Source organism: Artibeus jamaicensis, unplaced genomic scaffold, assembly GCF_021234435.1.
Source record: "Artibeus jamaicensis isolate MK-2021 breed Jamaican fruit bat unplaced genomic scaffold, CSHL_Jam_final scaffold_3272, whole genome shotgun sequence".
NCBI classification, from domain to species: Eukaryota; Metazoa; Chordata; class Mammalia; order Chiroptera; family Phyllostomidae; genus Artibeus; species Artibeus jamaicensis.
The window spans coordinates 559,774-584,470 of record NW_026522039.1 but is presented as its reverse complement, the minus strand read 5'-3'; the positions used below and the strand labels follow the sequence as shown (position 1 = coordinate 584,470).

Here is a 24,697-nt window from a genome sequence, read left to right as displayed (position 1 = left end):
CAGATCCCACGGGGACCCTCACCTCTGACCTCCAGGTGAGCAGAGGCCGTCACCTTGGGGGAAGAGGCGCACACCATGCCGGTGTCCGACCGCCTGACCCGTTTCAGCACCAGCGTGTGGCGGCGGCCCTTGTGGGTAATTTCGTGGAAACTGTCATTGTAGAGGGGTGTCCCATTGAGCGACCACTCCACCTCTTCATCCTCATGGGAAAGCTCCAACGAGAAGCAGGCACGACCCTCCTCTGTGGCCTCTACGTCCTGCAGTGGCTGCGTCACCATCACCTCCCGCACTGCCAAGAGCACACAGGAAGGCTCAGCTCACGCCACCGCCACTTGCCCCAAGGTTCTCCAGGTGGCCCTGTACCCCTGTCACGCACCTTCCACGGTGACTTGGGTGCTGCTCTGGGCATTGCCGGCCTGGCACCGGTAGACGCCAGCATCGGTGGGCGTGAGCCGCAGGATGCGCAGCTCTGCCATGTGACCCTCCAGACTCATTTTGAACTTGTCGGATGGCACCAGGGGTGTGTCCTCCTTGTACCACTGCACGGCCTTCGGGGGTGGTTTGAAGTCACAGGACAGGACCACTGACTGCAGCTCTCGTCCAGTCTTAGGCTCCAGTGGCCGGGTAAGCACCACAGGGATGTCTGAGCAGGAAGAGAGAGCGCAGCACTGCAGGGCGGGCTGGGCCGAGGAGGTGAGGGAGCCCCAGAAACCATGGTCGGCTACCCTGGTCCAGCACCTCATCTGCAGGAGTCCCTCCTTCCACTCACAGGCCAAGCAGCTCACCTGAGACGACCAGGTGGGCGGTGGAGCGAGACTTGCCAATGGTGAAGTGCACTGGCCCGGTCATGGTAGAGCAGGTGCGCCGTAGCGTCAGCCGGTGCACTGTGCCTTCCTGCTCCATGCCCACGTCTGCCCCAGCCTGCAGCAGCGTCTTCCCTAGCAGCCACTTAGGCAACCGAACAGATGGGATAGAGGTCTCGCACTCAAACCAGGCAGGGGCGGGCTCCATCACTGTCATGTCCTGCAGGCCCCGCACGATGGTGATGGATTGCTCTGTGGGCAAGGGAAAGGTCATCACGCAGTTCTGCAGGAGGACTGCTGCACCCCCATTCTTGTTCCTTCCTGGGGATAAACTCTCCCCCTACACTCCGTGCTCTCCCCTCCCCCACCTCTGGCTGCCTCCAAGTATCAGGGCCAATGACAGGGCCCTAGCCACATCCCCAGGCACAGGAGATAGCTGTCGCCTTGCCCCTGGGCCCTGCCTCACCTTCCACAAAGAACTGGGCACTTGTCTTTACATCGCCAGCATCACATGTATAAGTGTCCTCATCATTGGGCTGCACGTCATTGATGACCAGCTTTCGGTAGAGGCCATCACTGACCATCTCGTACTTGGGTCCGGGCCACAGTTCCACGCCACCCTTGAACCACCGCACCTGGGCGCTGGCCCGTGACATCTGGCACTCAAGTATGCCACGGTGCTTCTCCATGGCGATCTTGTCCCGGAGTGGGCGCAGGATGGACACTGGCAGCTCTGTGGGTGAGGCCAGGAGGGGTCAGGGTGGGCATTCAATCACCTCAACCCCCTGGGATTAGGTTCTCTGTCTATGCAGCCCCCATCCAGCCAGGTTAAGCCAAGCGTCATGCTCGGGGCTGAGACCCTCTGTACAACTGATCACAAAAAAGGTAGGCGTGCCCACACACGTTCGCCCCTTGTGCCCCTTACTGCACCCCCTTGCTGCCCCCACATCTGCGCTGCCCTGGCCTGCACATCACTGCATCCCAGGTGCTCACCTTGCCTGTCCTCAGCCACCCCCCCCCCCCCGCCTGGTCTCCACTCTCTCCTGTCATCAAGGCCATCAGCCTGGCACCCCTGCTTTCCAGCACCTGCCCAAGTCCCAGGAGGAAGAATTTGCTGGTACCCTCACTTTAAACAAAGGAGGGCTGCCTCCCCAGAGCCCTGTCTTCCTGCAGGGGAGACAATACCTCTTTCGCTCCTCCTGGGTCACCCATCCTGCCAGGCAAACATTGGAACAGGTGGCTCAGCACATGCGTGTTCTCATTTCGTGTCCAGTCCATGCCTTCCCCTGAGGCCCCTTACCTCTCACTCGGAGCTGAGCTCGAGATTCTGCATTTTCGGCCACAAATCGGATTTCTCCTGCATCTTCCACCAGGACCCTCCGGTAGATGAGTGTGTATGTCCTCCCTGGGGACACAGACCACTCAGCACCGGGGGAGGTGCCTGGGGGAGAGGGAGAGGCCCTCCCGCAGCCACTCGCTGCCCTCACACCTTCCTGGCGGATGCGCACGTTGTCACTGGGCCGAAGCTTACTGCCCTCCCAGAACCACTGGGTTAGCACCTCGTCATGGGAGACCTCGCAGGAGAAGGTGGCACTCTCCTTCTCTGTCACCTCCACATCCTCCAAGGGCCTCAGGATCTGGACATTGCGGCCTGAGGCATGAAGAGAGACCCTGCCACACTCTGAGACACAGAGCTGTCCACCCCCACCCCCATCCCTAGTTTGCTGAGTATAGGAGGGGGTCATACCAGAGGGCAAGTACCTTGATGGGGGACACAGGGGACCAGGAGGTCTTTGCACCTAGCCCTGTTCTCCCACTCTGCCCAGCCCTCACCTTGCACCTTCAGAGAGGCCGAGGTCTGAGCCTCATGGGCATCACACACATACACGCCCTGGTCCCCAAAGGCACACTGATAAATGATGAGGGTCCGGCAGGTACCCTGGGCTGCCATGCCCACTGTCTTGCCAACCTGCAGCTCCACACCATCCTGTAGGGTACAAGGCCAGGTCAGGCACTGGGAATGCCTACCCAACGGTCCTGCTCCTGTCCACCCACGGGGAGGCGTGAGATGGAGCAGAAGGGTCCACGAACAAAGGTACCTTCAGCCAGCGCACATCCACATTGGGACGGGACAGCTCACACTCCAGGGTCACTTTGTCCTTTTCTGTGGCCACAACATCTTTCAGCAGGCGGCTGAACCTCACAGGCAGCTCTGGGGAGTCAGGAGAAGGAGATGAAAGGCAGGTCCCGGGAGGTGCCCCAGGCAGAGGTGGAGGGAGCTGAGCTGGATGAAATCACTCAGCTGGTTCTAGGAATGAATGCCTCTCTCACCCCCAGGATTCCACCTCCCTGTCCCCACCTGCCTCCTGGGCCACCTTGGGGACAGGGATGAGCGTGCTCTCGAGCAGGTCCCTCCCTGCTCCCCACGCACCAGTTACCACGAGCCGAGCAGATGTGTGCACGCCCTCAGCTTTGAAGGCAATGAGACCACCGTCCTGTGGCCGCAGCTCAGACAGTGTGAGTGTGTGGATGGGGCCTTGCACTGCCAGGTGGCACGAGGGCCCTGGCTTCACCCGAAGGCCATCGCGCGTCCAGCTGCCCTCCACACTGGCATGAGACAGCTCCACCTCCATGATGGCTGAGCCCTGCTCCTGTACCTCCACTGCTTGCAGGCCCCGCAGGAGCCGGACCTGGCGCACTGCAGGGCAAACACAGGACAGGTGTGCTGCTGCACCAGGACGCCCTCAGGCCGGCCCTCCTTCTGCCTTCCCCAGGGCCCTCAACTCAGCATGTTGCCCCAGAGGGGAAGGCCCACTTCCACCTACCACAGGAGGATAACTACTTTCCTTGGAAGGCCCACCTTGCCACCATCACTGAATGCCCCTCCAAGTTGGTGGTCCACCCCCACCCTCGCTTTCCATCCCCATCCCAGGGAATGTCTCCAGTGGGAAATCCACTCTTCTCCTGCCCTCCCCCGTCCCTCCTCCATCCTGGGTGCTGGCCCCCAGGCCCAGATGCCCTGCAGCTTACTTTCCACTGTGAGCTTAGCCTGCGTCTTGTCATCTGGTGTCTCACAGCCATAGAAGCCACGGTCAGCAAAACCCACACTGTGGAGGACCAGGGAGTGACTCGTGCCCTCTGCATGGATCTCCACCTTCTCGCCTGGGGCCAGGACCATGGCGTTGCGTGTCCACTTGACCTCTGGCCAAGGCCTAGTCAGCTCCACCACCATGGTCACGGAACCCCACTCCTCCACTGTCTGTGGCTCCAGCTTCTTCTTGAACAGCACAGGAGCCTCTGTGGCCAGGGAAAGGGCAGTCACACAGCCACCGCCACTCAGGGAGGCCAGGCACAGAGGGTCCCCATTCACCCCAACCCCAGAGTGGGGCCCTACCACACTCTGATTGCAAGCGGGACAAGGCCTTAGTCACACTCAGGGCCCAGCTGTACATCTGCACAGGTACGCTTTTGTGGGGAGAAATGGAGACTAAGGAGACTTCTCCTTCCCCAACCCACTCACACCTTTTGCTCTCCTGCTCTGAAAAACCCTGCCATGCCCCGGTGCCTGGAGCTCCTAAATGTGGCCAGTGTCTAGCAGCCTCGGGACATAAGGAGCTGGTGAGACAGGTGGACTCTGAGCCCCCAGACCCTCAGCGTCAGCACCTCTGCTCCACTAAGACCCCGGGAGTACTTACAGGAAGGAAGAGAAACACACTGGAGTGCACCTCCCAGTCCCAGGCTGCGCTATGACCTCCCCACAGTGTATCTGCCTACATTACTCTTACTCAAAAATCTGCAATGGCATACCCTCAGGTGACACCTGGCTCATGCCAGCACAATTTGGCTTCAGCAGAGCAAAATGCATCCTCATCTCCTGTCTCTGCTTCACTGGCTGACAGTTATATTCCCCCCACATCGCCACCTATGAGGCTCAGACCAGGTACACTTTAAAGCAATTTACTTTCTACCCTTCAGAGGAGGTGTCCAACCCTTCGGTCCCACCCCAGTCTTCTTCTCTTTGCAGCCAGGAAACCCCCGTAACCCCTGCGATCAGCCAGAGGACCTGGCCGCCAGTGAGCAGCAGGATGCCGGCCGGGAATCAGCTCATCCAGGAGGTTGTGTGCAAAGCCATGCCCGCCCACCCCCACCCACACACACACTCACCTCGGACCCGGAGGACAGCCGAGGATGTGACACCCTCAGCCTCCGCGGTGATCTCCCCTGCGTCCTCCAGGGCCACACAGGAGATGGTCAAGCTGTGGCTGGCGCCGCTCTGTGATATGAGAAACTTCTCGCTGGGCTGCAGCTGGACGCCCTCCCGGAACCACGTGACGGCTGCGTCGCTGGGGGTCACCACACACTGGAAGGTGGCCTCAAGGCCCTCCTCTGCAACCACAGTGCTCAGCCCGGACGTGAACTTGACCTCGCGGGGGACTATGGGCAGGAGCTCCGTTTGAGAGGTGGGCAAGAAGGGCGAAGCCCCACCAGAAGGCACTGCAGACAGGCGCCTCCACCGTGAAGCCGCCTGGGAAGCCGAGCTACCCGCGCCCGGTCTGCGCCCGCTGTGGCTACGTACCACAGACTGTGAGCTGGGTGCTAGTGCGGTCGTCGCGGCTCTCGCACACGTATTCGCCCGCATCCTCCACCCTGAGGGCTGACACGGTGAGCGAGCGCAGAGGCCCCACGGCTGCCATCTGGAAGCGCTTGCCCGCCCGCAGCTGTGTGCTTCTGCAGCGCCACAGCACCTCCGCCTGCTCCGGTCTCAGCTCGCAGGTCAGCGTCACAGTGCCACCCAGCTCCCCGCTCACAGGCTCCAGGGGCCGGCAGAACTTGGCAGCCACCTCTGTGGAAGGCAAAGGATGTCAGCGGGAGGGGCTTGGGTGGTGGGGACCATCTCTGCGCTTTGGGGTTGTGCGCCCTGAGCACCACCCAGATCCACTCTGGACACTGCCTGCACACCCTCCCGTGAGACCTCAGCAGACAGGTTCTCAGAGGACCGTGTGTGGACGGCTGACCTTCCACCTGCACTGGGAAGTCCTGCCCCTCAGCGCCCACGCGGCAGCTGTAGATGGCGCTGTCCAGTGTCTGTGCGCTGCGCACGGTCAGGGTGTGTGTGTCCCCCAGGCTGGCCGTCTCATGCCGCTTGCTGCGTCGAATCTCCACGCCATCCTTGAGCCAAGTCACCACAGCCACAGAGGGTGTGGGCAGCACGGCAGTCAGGACAATATCCTCGTGTTCCCTAACCACCAGAAGCTCCCTGCGGCCTGGTCTCTCCAGGGCTGCAGGTTCAGGCTCTGGCTCTGGGGCACAGGGGACAAGGAAAGAAGGATCAGCTCAAGCAGACACCTGCATCCCTGACTTGGGCCCCACTGCTCTCAGGCCATAAAGTGAAGACCTACAATGGAGCTGCCCCAAGGTCCAACTGCTCCTCAGTGCCCTGCTTATCCAGCCCTTGGCTCCTGCTTCCACTGAACAGGCCCAAACATGAAAGCAGCACGGCTCCATGCCACCTGATGGCCACCATCACATTCCCAGGGGCCATAACAAGTGGCCAGCAAGAGCTAGCTAACAGGCAAAACAGGCCTGGGGCCAAAAAGGTCTCTCTGACCAACAATCTAGAGGCCAGGATCGCTGCTCTCCAGGGCTCCACGGGCCGATCAGCAGACCCTGCAGTGACAGTAGAGTCAGCCAGGTGACTGAATCAATATTTCAGAAGGACAGCAGGGAGCAGAGCAATAAAAGGAGGTGGAGAGGGCATAATGGGTTAAGGACCCTGGGGACAAAGGCTGAGGGGTGTGAGACACACTGAGTGCTTCAGGCAACTAAGCACACTGGGGAAAGGAGGTACAGACACCAAACTAAGAAAGAGGGTGAAAGCATTAGAAGGGGCCCCAAGAGGGTGGGTCCTGGGGAAGATTACCCCAGTGAGTATCTAGAGCCCATGCTGCACGTACAATGGGGAAAAGGTGGGCAAACCTCACACCTAGAGAAGGGGAAGTGCTGGCCACCTCAGGACAAATCCCAGAAGCAAAACCATAAAACCTAGTGCTCTAGAGTCTACAGGCATCATACTCAGTAGTAGGACTAAAGTATTAAACACACACTTTGCATGGGCTATGTGAATGTACCAGCACAGGGGGAACAAAGTAAGCAGGGTAGACACGAGCCTTTCAAAACAGTGACCATTTTTTGAGGCAAAAAACATTTCCCCCTCTCTCTAGGATGGAACAAACCTATGACATCCAGGCTGAAGGTGACCTTCTGGCCCCCGGCCTCGCAGCTGTACTCCCCGCAGTCCGCCTTCCCTGCCTGCGGCAGCACCAGCCACCGGGTGCAGCCCGAGGCCTCCACGCGCACTTTCGAGCTCCCACTCAGCTTCTTGCCGTCCTTGTACCACGTCACCTGCGTCTGGGCCTGGGCCACCTCGCAGCTCAGCGTGGTGCTGGCCCCCGCCTCGGCCTGCACCTGACTGCGTGCCGCCTGCTCCTTGGCAAACACCACCGTGGGCTCTGGGGGCAGGGAGGGAAGCACAGGGTCAGAGACTTCCTCAAAGTCGGGAGGACGGCACTGGGGACGGGGGGGACTAAACAGGGAGGCGGGAGGACCAGAATCCTCTCTGGGCTCAGCACCCACTGTGGGGCCTGCAGAAGCCCCAGCACCTTCTCAGCCCCTGGAGCACATTCTCCTCCGCCCGCTCTGCCGCCCCCTGCAGGCCAATGGCGAGTGCGTAGGCCACACAAACCATACACAGTAACAAAGGTCCACGTCCGGGCCACCTGAGACCACAGCCAACCCTCTCGGGGAGTTACACTCTCCTCAGAAAAGGAAAGGAAAGTGTGCTCACAGCCAGGGAGGGACAGGCACACACATGAGTCATTAGGAAACGCTGTGTAATAAATGCTCATTTGGCAGTCGGGGGCTGCTCCTGCGGGAACTCATCTCTAACACACCTTGCTGTTGTGGCCTAAGCTCCTCTTTCCGCCTGTGTCCCACCCACACATCTGACCCCAAGGGGGCGCTGACACAGAATGTCTAACAGGAGACGGAGGGACAGCAGGGTGTGCTTCTGGGAGAACATTCCACACCTCACAGCAGAAGATCACAGGTGCCTATCTGCCAACCCTCTGTTCTTGCCTCACTTTGCACAGACACGGAATCAGAGCTGAGATCTAGACTTCGGAACACGGCCGCACTGGTGTCTTCTGGAGCCGTGTCCAAGGAAGGAAGAGGGTTCCACAAATCTAAGACTTTGCTGACCCAAACTTCACTCTTCAGCAAATGGCCGGTATGAGGATGTGGCTGAAATTTTGCCTCCTCGGGTCAAAGGCAAAGCGAAGCGAAGCAAAGCAAAGCGAAGCGAAGCAAAGCAAAGCAAAGAAAAGCAAAACTACACTACACTAAACTAAACTAAACTAAACAAGTAAACTAAACAACAGCAGTGATTCCGGAGAACACTCGGGTGGCACGTGCTGAGGGCCCCATGGAAGATGCTCCAGTGTCCTAAAGGACATTCACGTATCCTGAGGTGAGAGACATCTGGGCTACTCGAGACCCCAGAGGCAGCAGAGCCAGACCCCTGGCCACCAAGGAATACCAGGAGCATCACTATGTGGGAACGCCACTCGGGGTGCACAAGGTGCGCCCAGTGTGTGCCCCCGCACCCTTCTGTGCCTCCATCCCAGCCTCCCTGGACTCAGCCTGGAGCATACAGGTAGAAAGCGGGACTGGGGAGGGGGTTGGAATGGGTAGAGTCTAATGCAAAGACCAAAGGACTGTCACGGCTATAAGTCAGTGACAGCAACGCTTCCAATCAGGACCAAGGAGCCCCCGCTTAAGCCCCAGCGCACTGACCTGAGACATCCAGGCTGAAGGTGACCTTCTGGCCCCCGGCCTCGCAGCTGTACTCCCCGCAGTCCGCCTTCCCTGCCTGCGGCAGCACCAGCCGCCGGGTGCAGCCCGAGGCCTCCACGCGCACTTTCGAGCTCCCACTCAGCTTCTTGCCGTCCTTGTACCACGTCACCTGCGTCTGGGCCTGGGCCACCTCGCAGCTCAGCGTGGCGCTGGCCCCCGCCTCGGCCTGCACCTGACTGTGTGCCGGCTGCTCCTTGGCAAACACCACCGTGGGCTCTGGGGGCAGGGAGGGAAGCACAGGGTCAGAGACTTCCTCAAAGTCGGGAGGACGGCACTGGGGACGGGGGGACTAAACAGGGAGGCGGGAGGACCAGAATCCTCTCTGGGCTCAGCACCCACTGTGGGGCCTGCAGAAGCCCCAGCACCTTCTCAGCCCCTGGAGCACATGCTCCTCCGCCCGCTCTGCCGCCCCCCTGCAGGCCAATGGCGAGTGCGTAGGCCACACAAACCATACACAGTAACAAAGGTCCACGTCCGGGCCACCTGAGACCACAGCCAACCCTCTCGGGGAGTTACACTCTCCTCAGAAAAGGAAAGGAAAGTGTGCTCACAGCCAGGGAGGGACAGGCACACACATGAGTCATTAGGAAACGCTGTGTAATAAATGCTCATTTGGCAGCCGGGGTCTGCTCCTGCGGGAACTCATCTCTAACACACCTTGCTGTTGTAGCCTAAGCTCCTCTTTCCACATGTGTCCCACCCACACATCTGACCCCAAGGGGGCGCTGACACAGAATGTCTAACAGGAGACGGAGGGACAGCAAGGTGTGCTTCTAAGAGAACATTCCACACCTCACAGCAGAAGATCACAGGTGCCTATCTGCCAACCCTCTGTTCTTGCCTCACTTTGCACAGACACGGAATCAGAGCTGACATCTAGACTTCGAAACACGGCCACACTGGTGTCTTCCGGAGCCGTGTCCAAGGAAGGAAGAGGGTTCCACAAATCTAAGACTTTGCTGACCCAAACTTCACTCTTCAGCAAATGGCCGGTATGAGGATGTGGCTGAAATTTTGCCTCCTCGGGTCAAAGGCAAAGCGAAGCGAAGCAAAGCAAAGCAAAGCGAAGCAAAGCAAAGCAAAGCAAAGCAAAGCTAACAACTAAACTAAACTACACTAAACTAAACTAAAGTAAACTAAACAACAGCAGTGATTCCGGAGAACACTCAGGTGGCACCTGCTGAGGGCCCCATGGATATGCTCCAGTGTCCTAAAGGACATTCACGTATCCTGAGGTGAGAGACATCTGGGCTACTCGAGACCCCAGAGGCAGCAGAGCCAGACCCCTGGCCACCAAGGAATACCAGGAGCATCACTATGTGGGAACGCCACTCGGGGTGCACAAGGTGCGCCCAGTGTGTGCCCCCGCACCCTTCTGTGCCTCCATCCCAGCCTCCCTGGACTCAGCCTGGAGCACACAGGTAGAAAGCGGGACTGGGGAGGGGGTTGGAATGGGTAGAGTCTAATGCAAAGACCAAAGGACTGTCACGGCTATAAGTCAGTGACAGCAACGCTTCCAATCAGGACCAAGGAGCCCCCGCTTAAGCCCCAGCGCACTGACCTGAGACATCCAGGCTGAAGGTGACCTTCTGGCCCCCGGCCTCGCAGCTGTACTCCCCGCAGTCCGCCTTCCCTGCCTGCGGCAGCACCAGCCGCCGGGTGCAGCCCGAGGCCTCCACGCGCACTTTCGAGCTCCCACTCAGCTTCTTGCCGTCCTTGTACCACGTCACCTGCGTCTGGGCCTGGGCCACCTCGCAGCTCAGCGTGGTGCTGGCCCCCGCCTCGGCCTGCACCTGACTGCGTGCCGGCTGCTCCTTGGCAAACACCACCGTGGGCTCTGGGGGCAGGGAGGGAAGCACAGGGTCAGACACTTCCTCAAAGTCGGGAGGACGGCACTGGGGACAGGGGGACTAAACAGGGAGGCGGGAGGACCAGAATCCTCTCTGGGCTCAGCACCCACTGTGGGGCCTGCAGAAGCCCCAGCACCTTCTCAGCCCCTGGAGCACATTCTCCTCCGCCCGCTCTGCCGCCCCCTGCAGGCCAATGGCGAGTGCGTAGGCCACACAAACCATACACAGTAACAAAGGTCCACGTCCGGGCCACCTGAGACCACAGCCAACCCTCTCGGGGAGTTACACTCTCCTCAGAAAAGGAAAGGAAAGTGTGCTCACAGCCAGGGAGGGACAGGCATACACATGAGTCATTAGGAAACGCTGTGTAATAAATGCTCATTTGGCAGCCGGGGGCTGCTCCTGCAGGAACTCATCTCTAACACACCTTGCTGTTGTGGCCTAAGCTCCTCTTTCCGCCTGTGTCCCACCCACACATCTGACCCCAAGGGGGCGCTGACACAGAATGTCTAACAGGAGACGGAGGGACAGCAAGGTGTGCTTCTAAGAGAACATTCCACACCTCACAGCAGAAGATCACAGGTGCCTATCTGCCAACCCTCTGTTCTTGCCTCACTTTGCACAGACACGGAATCAGAGCTGAGATCTAGACTTCGGAACACGGCCGCACTGGTGTCTTCTGGAGCCGTGTCCAAGGAAGGAAGAGGGTTCCACAAATCTAAGACTTTGCTGACCCAAACTTCACTCTTCAGCAAATGGCCGGTATGAGGATGTGGCTGAAATTTTGCCTCCTCGGGTCAAAGGCAAAGCGAAGCGAAGCAAAGCAAAGCGAAGCGAAGCGAGCAAAGCAAAGAAAAGCAAAACTACACTACACTAAACTAAAGCTAAACTAAACTAAACTAAACTAAAGTAAACTAAACAACAGCAGTGATTCCGGAGAACACTCGGGTGGCACCTGCTGAGGGCCCCATGGAAGATGCTCCAGTGTCCTAAAGGACATTCACGTATCCTGAGGTGAGAGACATCTGGGCTACTCGAGACCCCAGAGGCAGCAGAGCCAGACCCCTGGCCACCAAGGAATACCAGGAGCATCACTATGTGGGAACGCCACTCGGGGTGCACAAGGTGCGCCCAGTGTGTGCCCCCGCACCCTTCTGTGCCTCCATCCCAGCCTCCCTGGACTCAGCCTGGAGCATACAGGTAGAAAGCGGGACTGGCGGGGGGGGGCGGAGGGAATGGGTAGAGTCTAATGCAAAGACCAAAGGACTGTCACGGCTATAAGTCAGTGACAGCAACGCTTCCAATCAGGACCAAGGAGCCCCCGCTTAAGCCCCAGCGCACTGACCTGAGACATCCAGGCTGAAGGTGACCTTCTGGCCCCCGGCCTCGCAGCTGTACTCCCCGCAGTCCGCCTTCCCTGCCTGCGGCAGCACCAGCCGCCGGGTGCAGCCCGAGGCCTCCACGCGCACTTTCGAGCTCCCACTCAGCTTCTTGCCGTCCTTGTACCACGTCACCTGCGTCTGGGCCTGGGCCACCTCGCAGCTCAGCGTGGCGCTGGCCCCCCGCCTCGGCCTGCACCTGACTGCGTGCCGGCTGCTCCTTGGCAAACACCACCGTGGGCTCTGGGGGCAGGGAGGGAAGCACAGGGTCAGAGACTTCCTCAAAGTCGGGAGGGACGGCACTGGGGACAGGGGGACTAAACAGGGAGGCGGGAGGACCAGAATCCTCTCTGGGCTCAGCACCCACTGTGGGGCCTGCAGAAGCCCCAGCACCTTCTCAGCCCCTGGAGCACATTCTCCTCCGCCCGCTCTGCCGCCCCCTGCAGGCCAATGGCGACTGCGTAGGCCCCACAAACCATACACAGTAACAAAGGTCCACGTCCGGGCCACCTGAGACCACAGCCAACCCTCTCGGGGAGTTACACTCTCCTCAGAAAAGGAAAGGAAAGTGTGCTCACAGCCAGGGAGGGACAGACATACACATGAGTCATTAGGAAACGCTGTGTAATAAATGCTCATTTGGCAGCCGGGGTCTGCTCCTGCGGGAACTCATCTCTAACACACCTTGCTGTTGTGGCCTAAGCTCCTCTTTCCGCCTGTGTCCCACCCACACATCTGACCCCAAGGGGGCGCTGACACAGAATGTCTAACAGGAGACGGAGGGACAGCAAGGTGTGCTTCTAAGAGAACATTCCACACCTCACAGCAGAAGATCACAGGTGCCTATCTGCCAACCCTCTGTTCTTGCCTCACTTTGCACAGACACGGAATCAGAGCTGAGAGCTAGACTTCGAAACACGGCCACACTGGTGTCTTCTGGAGCCGTGTCCAAGGAAGGAAGAGGGTTCCACAAATCTAAGACTTTGCTGACCCAAACTTCACTCTTCAGCAAATGGCCGGTATGAGGATGTGGCTGAAATTTTGCCTCCTCGGGTCAAAGGCAAAGCGAAGCGAAGCAAAGCAAAGCGAAAGCGAAGCAAAGCAAAGCAAAGAAAAGCAAAACTACACTAAACTAAACTACACTAAACTAAACTAAAGTAAACTAAACAACAGCAGTGATTCCGGAGAACACTCGGGTGGCACCTGCTGAGGGCCCCATGGAAGATGCTCCAGTGTCCTAAAGGACATTCACGTATCCTGAGGTGAGAGACATCTGGGCTACTCGAGACCCCAGAGGCAGCAGAGCCAGACCCCTGGCCACCAAGGAATACCAGGAGCATCACTATGTGGGAACGCCACTCGGGGTGCACAAGGTGCGCCCAGTGTGTGCCCCCGCACCCTTCTGTGCCTCCATCCCAGCCTCCCTGGACTCAGCCTGGAGCATACAGGTAGAAAGCGGGACTGGGGAGGGGGTTGGAATGGGTAGAGTCTAATGCAAAGACCAAAGGACTGTCACGGCTATAAGTCAGTGACAGCAACGCTTCCAATCAGGACCAAGGAGCCCCCGCTTAAGCCCCAGCGCACTGACCTGAGACATCCAGGCTGAAGGTGACCTTCTGGCCCCCGGCCTCGCAGCTGTACTCCCCGCAGTCCGCCTTCCCTGCCTGCGGCAGCACCAGCCGCCGGGTGCAGCCCGAGGCCTCCACGCGCACTTTCGAGCTCCCACTCAGCTTCTTGCCGTCCTTGTACCACGTCACCTGCGTCTGGGCCTGGGCCACCTCGCAGCTCAGCGTGGCGCTGGCCCCCGCCTCGGCCTGCACCTGACTGCGTGCCGGCTGCTCCTTGGCAAACACCACCGTGGGCTCTGGGGGCAGGGAGGGGAAGCACAGGGTCAGAGACTTCCTCAAAGTCGGGAGGACGGCACTGGGGACAGGGGGACTAAACAGGGAGGCGGGAGGACCAGAATCCTCTCTGGGCTCAGCACCCACTGTGGGGCCTGCAGAAGCCCCAGCACCTTCTCAGCCCCTGGAGCACATTCTCCTCCGCCCGCTCTGCCGCCCCCTGCAGGCCAATGGCGAGTGCGTAGGCCACACAAACCATACACAGTAACAAAGGTCCACGTCCGGGCCACCTGAGACCACAGCCAACCCTCTCGGGGAGTTACACTCTCCTCAGAAAAGGAAAGGAAAGTGTGCTCACAGCCAGGGAGGGACAGGCATACACATGAGTCATTAGGAAACGCTGTGTAATAAATGCTCATTTGGCAGTCGGGGGCTGCTCCTGCGGGAACTCATCTCTAACACACCTTGCTGTTGTGGCCTAAGCTCCTCTTTCCGCCTGTGTCCCACCCACACATCTGACCCCAAGGGGGCGCTGACACAGAATGTCTAACAGGAGACGGAGGGACAGCAAGGTGTGCTTCTAAGAGAACATTCCACACCTCACAGCAGAAGATCACAGGTGCCTATCTGCCAACCCTCTGTTCTTGCCTCACTTTGCACAGACACGGAATCAGAGCTGAGAGCTAGACTTCGAAACACGGCCACACTGGTGTCTTCTGGAGCCGTGTCCAAGGAAGGAAGAGGGTTCCACAAATCTAAGACTTTGCTGACCCAAACTTCACTCTTCAGCAAATGGCCGGTATGAGGATGTGGCTGAAATTTTGCCTCCTCGGGTCAAAGGCAAAGCGAAGCGAAGCAAAGCAAAGCAAAGCGAAGCAAAGCAAAGCAAAGAAAAGCAAAACTACACTAAACTAAACTAAACTAAACTAAACTAAACTAAACTAAACTAAAGTAAACTAAACAACAGCAGTGATTCCGGAGAACACTCGGGTGGCACCTGCTGAGGGCCCCATGGAAGATGCTCCAGTGTCCTAAAGGACATTCACGTATCCTGAGGTGAGAGACATCTGGGCTACTCGAGACCCCAGAGGCTGCAGAGCCAGACCCCTGGCCACCAAGGAATACCAGGAGCATCACTATGTGGGAACGCCACTCGGGGTGCACAAGGTGCGCCCATGTGTGCCTCCGCACCCTTCTGTGCCTCCATCCCAGCCTCCCTGGACTCAGCCTGGAGCATACAGGTAGAAAGCGGGACTGGGGAGGGGGTTGGAATGGGTAGAGTCTAATGCAAAGACCAAAGGACTGTCACGGCTATAAGTCAGTGACAGCAACGCTTCCAATCAGGACCAAGGAGCCCCCGCTTAAGCCCCAGCGCACTGACCTGAGACATCCAGGCTGAAGGTGACCTTCTGGCCCCCGGCCTCGCAGCTGTACTCCCCGCAGTCCGCCTTCCCTGCCTGCGGCAGCACCAGCCGCCGGGTGCAGCCCGAGGCCTCCACGCGCACTTTCGAGCTCCCACTCAGCTTCTTGCCGTCCTTGTACCACGTCACCTGCGTCTGGGCCTGGGCCACCTCGCAGCTCAGCGTGGCGCTGGCCCCCCGCCTCGGCCTGCACCTGACTGCGTGCCGGCTGCTCCTTGGCAAACACCACCGTGGGCTCTGGGGGCAGGGAGGGAAGCACAGGGTCAGAGACTTCCTCAAAGTCGGGAGGACGGCACTGGGGACGGGGGGACTAAACAGGGAGGCGGGGAGGACCAGAACCCTCTCTGGGCTCAGCACCCACTGTGGGGCCTGCAGAAGCCCCAGCACCTTCTCAGCCCCTGGAGCACATTCTCCTCCGCCCGCTCTGCCGCCCCCTGCAGGCCAATGGCGAGTGCGTAGGCCCCACAAACCATACACAGTAACAAAGGTCCACGTCCGGGCCACCTGAGACCACAGCCAACCCTCTCGGGGAGTTACACTCTCCTCAGAAAAGGAAAGGAAAGTGTGCTCACAGCCAGGGAGGGACAGGCACACACATGAGTCATTAGGAAACGCTGTGTAATAAATGCTCATTTGGCAGCCGGGGTCTGCTCCTGCAGGAACTCATCTCTAACACACCTTGCTGTTGTGGCCTAAGCTCCTCTTTCCGCCTGTGTCCCACCCACACATCTGACCCCAAGGGGGCGCTGACACAGAATGTCTAACAGGAGACGGAGGGACAGCAAGGTGTGCTTCTAAGAGAACATTCCACACCTCACAGCAGAAGATCACAGGTGCCTATCTGCCAACCCTCTGTTCTTGCCTCACTTTGCACAGACACGGAATCAGAGCTGAGAGCTAGACTTCGAAACACGGCCACACTGGTGTCTTCTGGAGCCGTGTCCAAGGAAGGAAGAGGGTTCCACAAATCTAAGACTTTGCTGACCCAAACTTCACTCTTCAGCAAATGGCCGGTATGAGGATGTGGCTGAAATTTTGCCTCCCTCGGGTCAAAGGCAAAGCGAAGCGAAGCAAAGCAAAGCGAAGCGAAGCAAAGCAAAGCAAAGCAAAGCAAAGCAACGCAAAGCAAAGCAAAACTACACTAAACTAAACTAAAGTAAACTAAACAACAGCAGTGATTCCGGAGAACACTCGGGTGGCACCTGCTGAGGGCCCCATGGAAGATGCTCCAGTGTCCTAAAGGACATTCACGTATCCTGAGGTGAGAGACATCTGGGCTACTCGAGACCCCAGAGGCTGCAGAGCCAGACCCCTGGCCACCAAGGAATACCAGGAGCATCACTATGTGGGAACGCCACTCGGGGTGCACAAGGTGCGCCCAGTGTGTGCCCCCGCACCCTTCTGTGCCTCCATCCCAGCCTCCCTGGACTCAGCCTGGAGCATACAGGTAGAAAGCGGGACTGGGGAGGGGGTTGGAATGGGTAGAGTCTAATGCAAAGACCAAAGGACTGTCACGGCTATAAGTCAGTGACAGCAACGCTTCCAATCAGGACCAAGGAGCCCCCGCTTAAGCCCCAGCGCACTGACCTGAGACATCCAGGCTGAAGGTGACCTTCTGGCCCCCGGCCTCGCAGCTGTACTCCCCGCAGTCCGCCTTCCCTGCCTGCGGCAGCACCAGCCGCCGGGTGCAGCCCGAGGCCTCCACGCGCACTTTCGAGCTCCCACTCAGCTTCTTGCCGTCCTTGTACCACGTCACCTGCGTCTGGGCCTGGGCCACCTCGCAGCTCAGCGTGGCGCTGGCCCCCGCCTCGGCCTGCACCTGACTGCGTGCCGCCTGCTCCTTGGCAAACACCACCGTGGGCTCTGGGGGCAGGGAGGGAAGCACAGGGTCAGAGACTTCCTCAAAGTCGGGAGGACGGCACTGGGGACGGGGGGACTAAACAGGGAGGCGGGAGGACCAGAATCCTCTCTGGGCTCAGCACCCACTGTGGGGCCTGCAGAAGCCCCAGCACCTTCTCAGCCCCTGGAGCACATTCTCCTCCGCCCGCTCTGCCGCCCCCTGCAGGCCAATGGCGACTGCGTAGGCCCCACAAACCATACACAGTAACAAAGGTCCACGTCCGGGCCACCTGAGACCACAGCCAACCCTCTCGGGGAGTTACACTCTCCTCAGAAAAGGAAAGGAAAGTGTGCTCACAGCCAGGGAGGGACAGGCATACACATGAGTCATTAGGAAACGCTGTGTAATAAATGCTCATTTGGCAGTCGGGGGCTGCTCCTGCGGGAACTCATCTCTAACACACCTTGCTGTTGTGGCCTAAGCTCCTCTTTCCGCCTGTGTCCCACCCACACATCTGACCCCAAGGGGGCGCTGACACAGAATGTCTAACAGGAGACGGAGGGACAGCAAGGTGTGCTTCTAAGAGAACATTCCACACCTCACAGCAGAAGATCACAGGTGCCTATCTGCCAACCCTCTGTTCTTGCCTCACTTTGCACAGACACGGAATCAGAGCTGAGAGCTAGACTTCGGAACACGGCCACACTGGTGTCTTCTGGAGCCGTGTCCAAGGAAGGAAGAGGGTTCCACAAATCTAAGACTTTGCTGACCCAAACTTCACTCTTCAGCAAATGGCCGGTATGAGGATGTGGCTGAAATTTTGCCTCCTCGGGTCAAAGGCAAAGCGAAGCGAAGCAAAGCAAAGCGAAGCGAAGCGAGCAAAGCAAAGCAAAGCAAAGCAACGCAAAGCAAAGCAAAACTACACTAAACTAAACTAAAGTAAACTAAACAACAGCAGTGATTCCGGAGAACACTCGGGTGGCACCTGCTGAGGGCCCCATGGAAGATGCTCCAGTGTCCTAAAGGACATTCACGTATCCTGAGGTGAGAGACATCTGGGCTACTCGAGACCCCAGAGGCTGCAGAGCCAGACCCTTGGCCACCAAGGAATACCAGGAGCATCACTATGTGGGAACGCCACTCGGGGTGCACAAGGTGCGCCCATGTGTGCCTCCGCACCCTTCTGTGCCTCCATCCCAGCCTCCCTGGACTCAGCCTGGAGCATACAGGTAGAAAGCGGGACTGGGGAGGGGGTTGGAATGGGTAGAGTCTAATGCAAAGACCAAAGGACTGTCACGGCTATAAGTCAGTGACAGCAACGCTTCCAATCAGGACCAAGGAGCCCCCGCTTAAGCCCCAGCGCACTGACCTGAGACATCCAGGCTGAAGGTGACCTTCTGGCCCCCGGCCTCGCAGCTGTACTCCCCGCAGTCCGCCTTCCCTGCCTGCGGCAGCACCAGCCGCCGGGTGCAGCCCGAGGCCTCCACGCGCACTTTCGAGCTCCCACTCAGCTTCTTGCCGTCCTTGTACCACGTCACCTGCGTCTGGGCCTGGGCCACCTCGCAGCTCAGCGTGGCGCTGGCCCCCGCCTCGGCCTGCACCTGACTGCGTGCCGCCTGCTCCTTGGCAAACACCACCGTGGGCTCTGGGGGCAGGGAGGGAAGCACAGGGTCAGACACTTCCTCAAAGTCGGGAGGACGGCACTGGGGACGGGGGGACTAAACAGGGAGGCGGGAGGACCAGAATCCTCTCTGGGCTCAGCACCCACTGTGGGGCCTGCAGAAGCCCCAGCACCTTCTCAGACCCTGGAGCACATTCTCCTCCGCCCGGTCTGCCGCCCCCTGCAGGCCAATGGCGACTGCGTAGGCCCCACAAACCATACACAGTAACAACGGTCCACGTCCGGGCCACCTGAGACCACAGCCAACCCTCTCGGGGAGTTACACTCTCCTCAGAAAAGGAAAGGAAAGTGTGCTCACAGCCAGGGGAGGGACAGGCATACACATGAGTCATTAGGAAACGCTGTGTAATAAATGCTCATTTGGCAGCCGGGGTCTGCTCCTGCGGGAACTCATCTCTAACACACCTTGCTGTTGTGGCCTAAGCTCCTCTTTCCGCCTGTGTCCCACCCACACATCTGACCCCAAGGGGGCGCTGACACAGAATGTCTAACAGGAGACGGAGGGACAGCAAGGTGTGCTTCTAAGAGAACATTCCACACCTCACAGCAGAAGATCACAGGTGCCTATCTGCCAACCCTCTGTTCTTGCCTCACTTTGCACAGACACGGAATCAGAGCTGAGAGCTAGACTTCGAAACACGGCCGCACTGGTGTCTTCTGGAGCCGTGTCCAAGGAAGGAAGAGGGTTCCACAAATCTAAGACTTTGCTGGCCCAAACTTCACTCTTCAGCAAATGGCCGGTATGAGGATGTGGCTGAAATTTTGCCTCCTCGGGTCAAAGGCAAAGCGAAGTGAAGCAAAGCAAAGCGAAGCGAAGCGAGCAAAGCAAAGAAAAGCAAAGCTACACTAAACTAAACTAAACTAAACTAAACTAAAGTAAACTAAACAACAGCAGTGATTCCGGAGAACACTCGGGTGGCACCTGCTGAGGGCCCCATGGAAGATGCTCCAGTGTCCTAAAGGACATTCACGTATCCTGAGGTGAGAGACATCTGGGCTACTCGAGACCCCAGAGGCAGCAGAGCCAGACCCCTGGCCACCAAGGAATACCAGGAGCATCACTATGTGGGAACGCCACTCGGGGTGCACAAGGTGCGCCCAGTGTGTGCCCCCGCACCCTTCTGTGCCTCCATCCCAGCCTCCCTGGACTCAGCCTGGAGCATACAGGTAGAAAGCGGGACTGGGGAGGGGGTTGGAATGGGTAGAGTCTAATGCAAAGACCAAAGGACTGTCACGGCTATAAGTCAGTGACAGCAACGCTTCCAATCAGGACCAAGGAGCCCCCGCTTAAGCCCCAGCGCACTGACCTGAGACATCCAGGCTGAAGGTGACCTTCTGGCCCCCCGGCCCTCGCAGCTGTACTCCCCGCAGTCCGCCTTCCCTGCCTGCGGCAGCACCAGCCGCCGGGTGCAGCCCGAGGCCTCCACGCGCACTTTCGAGCTCCCACTCAGCTTCTTGCCGTCCTTGTACCACGTCACCTGCGTCTGGGCCTGGGCCACCTCGCAGCTCAGCGTGGCGCTGGCCCCCGCCTCGGCCTGCACCTGACTGCGTGCCGGCTGCTCCTTGGCAAACACCACCGTGGGCTCTGGGGGCAGGGAGGGAAGCACAGGGTCAGAGACTTCCTCAAAGTCGGGAGGACGGCACTGGGGACGGGGGGACTAAACAGGGAGGCGGGAGGACCAGAATCCTCTCTGGGCTCAGCACCCACTGTGGGGCCTGCAGAAGCCCCAGCACCTTCTCAGCCCCTGGAGCACATTCTCCTCCGCCCGCTCTGCCGCCCCCTGCAGGCCAATGGCGAGTGCGTAGGCCACACAAACCATACACAGTAACAAAGGTCCACGTCCGGGCCACCTGAGACCACAGCCAACCCTCTCGGGGAGTTACACTCTCCTCAGAAAAGGAAAGGAAAGTGTGCTCACAGCCAGGGAGGGACAGGCACACACATGAGTCATTAGGAAACGCTGTGTAATAAATGCTCATTTGGCAGTCGGGGGCTGCTCCTGCGGGAACTCATCTCTAACACACCTTGCTGTTGTGGCCTAAGCTCCTCTTTCCGCCTGTGTCCCACCCACACATCTGACCCCAAGGGGGCGCTGACACAGAATGTCTAACAGGAGACGGAGGGACAGCAAGGTGTGCTTCTAAGAGAACATTCCACACCTCACAGCAGAAGATCACAGGTGCCTATCTGCCAACCCTCTGTTCTTGCCTCACTTTGCACAGACACGGAATCAGAGCTGAGATCTAGACTTCGAAACACGGCCGCACTGGTGTCTTCTGGAGCCGTGTCCAAGGAAGGAAGAGGGTTCCACAAATCTAAGACTTTGCTGACCCAAACTTCACTCTTCAGCAAATGGCCGGTATGAGGATGTGGCTGAAATTTTGCCTCCTCGGGTCAAAGGCAAAGCGAAGCGAAGCAAAGCAAAGCAAAGCGAAGCAAAGCAAAGCAAAGCAAAGCAAAGCAAAGCAAAGCAAAGCAAAACTACACTAAACTAAACTAAACTAAAGTAAACTAAACAACAGCAGTGATTCCAGAGAACACTCGGGTGGCACCTGCTGAGGGCCCCATGGAAGATGCTCCAGTGTCCTAAAGGACATTCACGTATCCTGAGGTGAGAGACATCTGGGCTACTCGAGACCCCAGAGGCAGCAGAGCCAGACCCCTGGCCACCAAGGAATACCAGGAGCATCACTATGTGGGAACGCCACTCGGGGTGCACAAGGTGCGCCCAGTGTGTGCCCCCGCACCCTTCTGTGCCTCCATCCCAGCCTCCCTGGACTCAGCCTGGAGCATACAGGTAGAAAGCGGGACTGGGGAGGGGGTTGGAATGGGTAGAGTCTAATGCAAAGACCAAAGGACTGTCACGGCTATAAGTCAGTGACAGCAACGCTTCCAATCAGGACCAAGGAGCCCCCGCTTAAGCCCCAGCGCACTGACCTGAGACATCCAGGCTGAAGGTGACCTTCTGGCCCCCGGCCTCGCAGCTGTACTCCCCGCAGTCCGCCTTCCCTGCCTGCGGCAGCACCAGCCGCCGGGTGCAGCCCGAGGCCTCCACGCGCACTTTCGAGCTCCCACTCAGCTTCTTGCCGTCCTTGTACCACGTCACCTGCGTCTGGGCCTGGGCCACCTCGCAGCTCAGCGTGGCGCTGGCCCCCGCCTCGGCCTGCACCTGACTGCGTGCCGGCTGCTCCTTGGCAAACACCACCGTGGGCTCTGGGGGCAGGGAGGGAAGCACAGGGTCAGAGACTTCCTCAAAGTCGGGAGGACGGCACTGGGGACGGGGACTAAACAGGGAGGCGGGAGGACCAGAATCCTCTCTGGGCTCAGCACCCACTGTGGGGCCTGCAGAAGCCCCAGCACCTTCTCAGACCCTGGAGCACATTCTCCTCCGCCCGGTCTGCCGCCCCCCTGCAGGCCAATGGCGACTGCGTAGGCCCCACAAACCATACACAGTAACAACGGTCCACGTCCGGGCCACGTGAGACCACAGCCAACCCCTCTCGGGGAGTTACACTCTCCTCAGAAAAGGAAAGGAAAGTGTGTTCACAGCCAGGGAGGGACAGGCACACACATGAGTCATTAGGAAACGCTGTGTAATAAATGCTCATTTGGCAGCCGGGGGCTGCTCCTGCAGGAACTCATCTCTAACACACCTTGCTGTTGTGGCCTAAGCTCCTCTTTCCGCCTGTGTCCCACCCACACATCTGACCCCAAGGGGGCGCTGACACAGAATGTCTAACAGGAGACGGAGGGACAGCAAGGTGTGCTTCTAAGAGAACATTCCACACCTCACAGCAGAAGATCACAGGTGCCTATCTGCCAACCCTCTGTTCTTGCCTCACTTTGCACAGACACGGAATCAGAGCTGAGATCTAGACTTCGAAACACGGCCGCACTGGTGTCTTCTGGAGCCGTGTCCAAGGAAGGAAGAGGGTTCCACAAATCTAAGACTTTGCTGACCCAAACTTCACTCTTCAGCAAATGGCCGGTATGAGGATGTGGCTGAAATTTTGCCTCCTCGGGTCAAAGGCAAAGCGAAGCGAAGCAAAGCAAAGCAAAGCGAAGCAAAGCAAAGCAAAGAAAAGCAAAACTAAGCACTAAACAAAACTAAACTAAACTACACTAAACTAAACTAAAGTAAACTAAACAACAGCAGTGATTCCGGAGAACACTCGGGTGGCACGTGCTGAGGGCCCCATGGAAGATGCTCCAGTGTCCTAAAGGACATTCACGTATCCTGAGGTGAGAGACATCTGGGCTACTCGAGACCCCAGAGGCAGCAGAGCCAGACCCCTGGCCACCAAGGAATACCAGGAGCATCACTATGTGGGAACGCCACTCGGGTGCACAAGGTGCGCCCATGTGTGCCCCCGCACCCTTCTGTGCCTCCATCCCAGCCTCCCTGGACTCAGCCTGGAGCATACAGGTAGAAAGCGGGACTGGGGAGGGGGTTGGAATGGGTAGAGTCTAATGCAAAGACCAAAGGACTGTCACGGCTATAAGTCAGTGACAGCAACGCTTCCAATCAGGACCAAGGAGCCCCCGCTTAAGCCCCAGCGCACTGACCTGAGACATCCAGGCTGAAGGTGACCTTCTGGCCCCCGGCCTCGCAGCTGTACTCCCCGCAGTCCGCCTTCCCTGCCTGCGGCAGCACCAGCCGCCGGGTGCAGCCCGAGGCCTCCACGCGCACTTTCGAGCTCCCACTCAGCTTCTTGCCGTCCTTGTACCACGTCACCTGCGTCTGGGCCTGGGCCACCTCGCAGCTCAGCGTGGCGCTGGCCCCCGCCTCGGCCTGCACCTGACTGCGTGCCGGCTGCTCCTTGGCAAACACCACCGTGGGCTCTGGGGGCAGGGAGGGGAAGCACAGGGTCAGAGACTTCCTCAAAGTCGGGAGGACGGCACTGGGGACGGGGGGGACTAAACAGGGAGGCGGGAGGACCAGAATCCTCTCTGGGCTCAGCACCCACTGTGGGGCCTGCAGAAGCCCCAGCACCTTCTCAGACCCTGGAGCACATTCTCCTCCGCCCGGTCTGCCGCCCCCCTGCAGGCCAATGGCGACTGCGTAGGCCCCACAAACCATACACAGTAACAACGGTCCACGTCCGGGCCACGTGAGACCACAGCCAACCCTCTCGGGGAGTTACACTCTCCTCAGAAAAGGAAAGGAAAGTGTGTTCACAGCCAGGGAGGGACAGGCACACACATGAGTCATTAGGAAACGCTGTGTAATAAATGCTCATTTGGCAGCCGGGGTCTGCTCCTGCGGGAACTCATCTCTAACACACCTTGCTGTTGTGGCCTAAGCTCCTCTTTCCGCCTGTGTCCCACCCACACATCTGACCCCAAGGGGGCGCTGACACAGAATGTCTAACAGGAGACGGAGGGACAGCAAGGTGTGCTTCTAAGAGAACATTCCACACCTCACAGCAGAAGATCACAGGTGCCTATCTGCCAACCCTCTGTTCTTGCCTCACTTTGCACAGACACGGAATCAGAGCTGAGATCTAGACTTCGGAACACGGCCGCACTGGTGTCTTCTGGAGCCGTGTCCAAGGAAGGAAGAGGGTTCCACAAATCTAAGACTTTGCTGACCCAAACTTCACTCTTCAGCAAATGGCCGGTATGAGGATGTGGCTGAAATTTTGCCTCCTCGGGTCAAAGGCAAAGCGAAGCGAAGCAAAGCAAAGCAAAGCGAAGCAAAGCAAAGCAAAGAAAAGCAAAACTACGCTAAACTAAATAAAGCTAAACTAAACTAAACTAAACTAAAGTAAACTAAACAACAGCAGTGATTCCGGAGAACACTCGGGTGGCACGTGCTGAGGGCCCCATGGAAGATGCTCCAGTGTCCTAAAGGACATTCACGTATCCTGAGGTGAGAGACATCTGGGCTACTCGAGACCCCAGAGGCAGCAGAGCCAGACCCCTGGCCACCAAGGAATACCAGGAGCATCACTATGTGGGAACGCCACT

General features: G+C 58.6%; 1 protein-coding gene across 1 annotated transcript in view; it reads right to left on the bottom strand.

Moving 5' to 3' along the window:
• The window catches only part of OBSCN (obscurin, cytoskeletal calmodulin and titin-interacting RhoGEF), a 132,295-nt gene that overhangs the window by 70,554 nt on the left and 37,044 nt on the right, over nucleotides 1-24,697 (bottom strand). Inside the window, 26 exon segments of the mRNA XM_053657057.1 lie at nucleotides 23-289; nucleotides 377-643; nucleotides 786-1,055; nucleotides 1,270-1,536; nucleotides 2,104-2,208; nucleotides 2,293-2,454; nucleotides 2,637-2,790; nucleotides 2,903-3,015; nucleotides 3,235-3,501; nucleotides 3,834-4,100; nucleotides 4,968-5,237; nucleotides 5,380-5,646; nucleotides 5,819-6,103; nucleotides 7,037-7,312; nucleotides 8,655-8,930; nucleotides 9,597-9,613; nucleotides 10,272-10,551; nucleotides 11,910-12,126; nucleotides 12,128-12,186; nucleotides 13,532-13,807; nucleotides 15,166-15,382; nucleotides 15,384-15,442; nucleotides 16,793-17,068; nucleotides 18,415-18,690; nucleotides 21,665-21,940; nucleotides 23,294-23,569. Of these exon segments, the coding sequence (XP_053513032.1) occupies nucleotides 23-289; nucleotides 377-643; nucleotides 786-1,055; nucleotides 1,270-1,536; nucleotides 2,104-2,208; nucleotides 2,293-2,454; nucleotides 2,637-2,790; nucleotides 2,903-3,015; nucleotides 3,235-3,501; nucleotides 3,834-4,100; nucleotides 4,968-5,237; nucleotides 5,380-5,646; nucleotides 5,819-6,103; nucleotides 7,037-7,312; nucleotides 8,655-8,930; nucleotides 9,597-9,613; nucleotides 10,272-10,551; nucleotides 11,910-12,126; nucleotides 12,128-12,186; nucleotides 13,532-13,807; nucleotides 15,166-15,382; nucleotides 15,384-15,442; nucleotides 16,793-17,068; nucleotides 18,415-18,690; nucleotides 21,665-21,940; nucleotides 23,294-23,569 (5,742 nt within the window).